This window comes from Phalaenopsis equestris, unplaced genomic scaffold (assembly GCF_001263595.1).
Source record: "Phalaenopsis equestris unplaced genomic scaffold, ASM126359v1 Scaffold000910, whole genome shotgun sequence".
NCBI lineage: Eukaryota > Viridiplantae > Streptophyta > Magnoliopsida > Asparagales > Orchidaceae > Phalaenopsis > Phalaenopsis equestris.
In genome coordinates this window covers 165704-170628 of record NW_018165349.1, presented here as the reverse complement: position 1 = coordinate 170628, position 4925 = coordinate 165704, and the positions used below count along the sequence as shown (strand labels likewise).

The following is a 4925-nucleotide window of genomic DNA, read 5'->3' as shown; positions in this document are numbered from 1 at the left end:
CAATTTATATATATATATTTTTATATTAATAATTTAATTAATATAAAAATTTGTCCATGGCGTGTCGTGCCCTACTTTTTGCAATAATGTTGCGTCATGTCCATGTCCTCATGCCCATGTATGTGCTTCATAAATCTAAGGGTATCTGTGATACCCATGATCCTAACAAAAATGAATTTGACATGGATGACTAATGATGATGCTCTTGTTGTATAAATAGCATGGCAACAAATGTACATTATCACAGTGTGATAGCACAAATGCATTGCTTTGAAGACCTTTTGAGAGGTGCAATCAAATAACAAATCCTTAAACATTCATTAGTGATCTGAGCACGAGGAAGGAGAAGTTCGACCTTACTCGCACAATACAAGCTAGTTTGGATCAAGATGGTTTTTTTTTTAAGTCCATCAATTTGGACTATTTGGGCCTTAAAACATGCAATCCTAGTTTCGACGGATTCTCTCAAAGGAGAGAATATTACATACTTTTTAGTATGCGCGGACAAAGGTGGATGGAGTGGTCACATCACTATAATTTCACTTATATGTGATTTAATCTTTCTATCCATTCTTGTTCGTACATAGTTACAAAATATATAATATTTTATCCTCTCAAAGAGAATAACATTTCCATTATGTTTTCATGGTCTTATGAGCTAACTTAGCTTAGCGAATTGATTTTTCAAAATAAATTGAATCTTAGCACAACCAATTTGCATTGCTCAGATATTCACAATTTCAGTTAAAAATTGTGTTAGATAATATGGGAATTTTATAATCCCAACAAAAGTTAAAAATGAATTGAAATTTCCTTCGACCCATTAAGGGTAACCACACCGCTCCCCCACCTCTTCTATAATAATCTTTTGAGAAAAGTGGCTCAATCCTTTTTCTTTTGCTTTCATTCCAATAAATAATAATATGTACAATCTATTTTAGGTAACCTAATAATACATAATAATTCGTACAATTTATTTTAGATAACCTAATAATACATATTACTAATCATTATTCAGCTTTAATAAAACAATATGTAAAATTAATAAGAGAGGAAAATCAAGAGCAAATTAAATAAGAAAACTCTTAATTTTGTCTGATTTCCGCCAGTCTTGATTGATATGCCAATCAAATTAATGTTGAATGATCAAGAAGCATCAATTAGCTAACAAGGAACTGATGACACTGCCGAGAAATGACTTGTGATTTGCGCTTTTGAGGCTTTATAAGATACTCCTTAATAATATGTCCATTTTGCTTGCAAGAATCACAGAACTTCTTACTACAATGGCGAGCAATATGACCAAATTCTTTGCAGCTGTAACATTGTTTTGTTCTCTTCCCTTTGGTCTGAGTAGCACATGAAATATTAACTATTTCAGATGATCAATCAGCCGCACCAATAGAGGCTTGTGGCGTCAATCTTTGTTCTTCACGCAGTAAGGATCGGATCTCTATTCAGCATCCTAGTCCGAGCAGTTTAAAATTCAGGTCTAAGCTACATCAAAAACTAATCACGGCAACTCATTTCATGAATAGTTTGAAGACTAGCTAAATTCTCCTTTGACACCTTAGCATAGATAATACCAGAATATTCGCTCCATAAATAAAAAAAGCAAGAATAATAGTGTTCAATTAAGAGATTACCTTGACGATAATTACTCATATCAAGTTCCAATTAAAAGTGTCTTGTAGTATTATCTTGATTGTAGACGTGTTTTATCTATTCCCACATTTCTTTAACTATATCAAAGGATCGTAAATTATTCACCATATAAACTTTAATAGATCCCAAAATCTAAAAAACAATCCGAGCATCCATTGCCTCCTATTGACCAAGGTCTTTCAGCACTATAGATGCTAGAGAAGGCCGATCAATATGACCCCAAAGCTCATTTCCTTTCAAAAACATCTTGAATTGAAATTCTCATGCTGCATAATTCTTTTCAGTAAATCTGATAGCTAGTTTCGCGTATTTTCTCAGAGACATTCAAAATAGAATTGTCACTCAAAAGTTGATTATCAAAAAAATTGTTGATCAAAATTGATCAGCCTAAAACCAAGGAAAACTGAGAACCAACATATCTAAGAATAAAATAAAACTATAGATTCAACAAATTATCTGAATCAAGCATTCTGCCACTGCATCAAGAGTTTTGTCGGTGGAGGGGACCTGCAAGGAAGGGTTTCCTTGCACTTCCGCGTAGTGACTACCACGTAAAGTTCAAATGCATGAATAAGTTTAAAAGGACATTGATGCTAGAGGAAAAAAATAATGACTGCACGACCTGAACAGAACTGAACAATCTGGTTCTGACAGAGAGGAGGGACTCGGGATCGAGTAAGGAGCCGCAACAAGGACAGAGCATTGAATTTGATCGAGTAGATAAGATGACACACTGAGGGTGGGCTTGGTTTCGTGTTAGGGCAAAGAGTGGTGTTGTTGCAGCGTGAGGTTTGCGTGAACATGAAAGGAGGAAGACGGGTTGGGAGACACGGCAGATAGGAGAGGCAAGGGCTTCCACCTTTGAATCAGGTGGCTTTCCCGTGCGACAGAGAGAATCGACAAGGACAAGATCGGCTAGGGCGCAGCTGTGGCTCAATTTCGCAAGAAGAAGCAGAGAAGGATCACAACAGAGGGATCCAGGGTAAGGCCAATGCCTCTGTTACCATAACAATTTTTTGAGAAAATTGGCTCTATCCTTTTTCCTTTGCTTTCATTCCAATATATAATAATCTATATAGTTTATTTTGGTTAACCTAAAAATACATAATAATTTACACAATCTATTTTAGGTAAACTAACAACACATATTACTAGTCTAAATATTCAACTATAAGGAAAGAATATGTACAATTAACAAGAGGAAAATCAGGAGCAATTTAAATAAAGAAACTCTTAATTCTGTCTTATTTCAGCCATTCTTGATTGATATTCTGTTCTCCTGATCTCTAGTAAATGTTGGCTCCATCTTATTGTCACACCTTCATTTGTTCTCCCGTTCCTTGTCTTCTCACCTTTTATTTCTATGCTCAGGGTTTTAACTTACATTCTCTACAGCCGAGTAAATTCCATTTCATTCCATAGCCATGCAAATCTCCACAACCCTAACCCTATACAAATAAAAAATCTTACAAACCCCAATACTGGATCTCCATATGCATCCAATTGATATCAAAGCAATTTGCTATCAAGAATAATAAATAAATCACCAGCCAGGGCATCAGGCAGAGTCATTCACTCTGATCAGACAGACAAGAACACTGAAAATTACCATATCTAGCCCAAAGCTGGGGCTCCACTCCACTGCTTTCGCGGATAAGAATAGGGAGCTTGGGATTCAGGGTCTTCAAATCTTTGTAGTTCCGATGAACAAATTCTCTGCATACAAAACTTCTATTATTACAGAAAGGCGAAAAATCGAATATGCGCAAACCCTAGACTAAATTGAACGGAGAAGAAGGAAGGGGAAGCTATACCGAGCTGGAAGACTAGCCGGCGAAGTTTGGCAATATAGAAAACGAAGCTCCTTCACACTGCGAGATAGATGGCCTCTCCACGACCCCATTCTTCCCCTTTCCCTGGTCCGGCCTCTTTCCCTCGTCTGGCCCCGTCGCAGAATGCAGCTTCGGTCAAGCTAGCACTAAACCGGATTGGCTATGAGTTGATTCTATAGAAATAGGACATGTTAATTTTTTTTATGGAAATTTAAATGCACATCACACAATTCTTATGTACTTACGTTTATGTTGGATCATAACTTATATATGTGGAGGTGTATTTTATTTTTCGGTACAGTTCACAACTTGTGAAATTTAACTTGAATGAATTTAGTAAATTATATAAATTCAAATTTAACATATCTTATTGTGGTTAAATCTCAAAAATTATTTTGTAATATATTTTATAAATCTAGTTAAATTCTGCAAAATTGCTTGTTAAACTTCTTTTAGAATTTAAATTTATTTCTTCAAGTTAATTTCATTGATTATTATTATTTAATTAGTTTTCGTTAATTAATTATTAAGTAGAATTTATTGATAATCACTTATTACATAGTAATTTACTCATCATTAATTAGTATAATTATTTCATAATCACTGTATATAATATTTTGACAAGCATTAATCAAGTTATTATAACTAATTAAACTTGAGAAAAGTAGATTAAATTATTTACAATGTTAATGCAATTTTGTTATTATTTTATATTTATACAAGTTAAATTAGTCACCTTAAGATAATTTATATGAAATAATTGATGCAGAATATATACTTAAAAATGGTCTACACATATCTCGAGGTAATCTGATGGTCCAAGAAAATGAGACTGAAATGACTTTTGCTCTTTAAATCAATGCTAAATATGTAATTTATATATTGTTTTCCTCCATTATCTTTTATAAATAGGAGAGTTTTATGATGTATGAGGGACTTTTGGTTTCCAGACTTGCAACATATATCTTTTACGAATGAAAATTAGTCTAGAAGCCTAGGGAACACCCCATTCGCCCCCCCATGGAGCAAGTCCTCATTTTCTCTCTCTCTCTCTTACTCTAAATTTTCATCTTATGCTTCCTTTCTCTTCTTCTCAATTCTAATGATCCATTTTTTCGGCACAGTTTGTCAGACAGATTTGGATTCAACATCATTTTAGGTGCGGAGGGCGTGGATCTTGTTGTCAACAAGAAGAAGAGCAATATCGGAGAGAAACTCTTCAAAGAGACGCTCCTATCAAAGAGCACACAAGAGGAACTTGTAAACAATGGATCCTCGTCGTCGGTTATATCCAAGATATCTTGTCTCTTTCCACAAAGATTTGTGCATGTTCTTATTTTCTGGATCTAGAGATCTCCAACGCTCCTTCCGTGAGTAGATCTTCATTCCCGACCTTGCCAAACTTACCTTCAAAGCACAAGCCACAAT

General features: G+C 34.7%; 1 protein-coding gene across 1 annotated transcript in view; it reads right to left on the bottom strand.

The window, feature by feature from the left end:
• Positions 1–3568, bottom strand: part of LOC110032295 (NADH dehydrogenase [ubiquinone] 1 alpha subcomplex subunit 2) — a 13341-nt gene extending 9773 nt beyond the window's left edge. The window contains exons 1-2 of the mRNA XM_020735875.1: positions 3480–3568; positions 3275–3381 (exon numbers count right to left, since the gene is read on the bottom strand). Coding sequence (XP_020591534.1) covers positions 3275–3381; positions 3480–3568 — 196 coding nt within the window. The remainder of the gene's footprint in view (positions 1–3274; positions 3382–3479) is intronic.
• Between the last annotated feature and the right edge of the window lie 1357 nt (positions 3569–4925).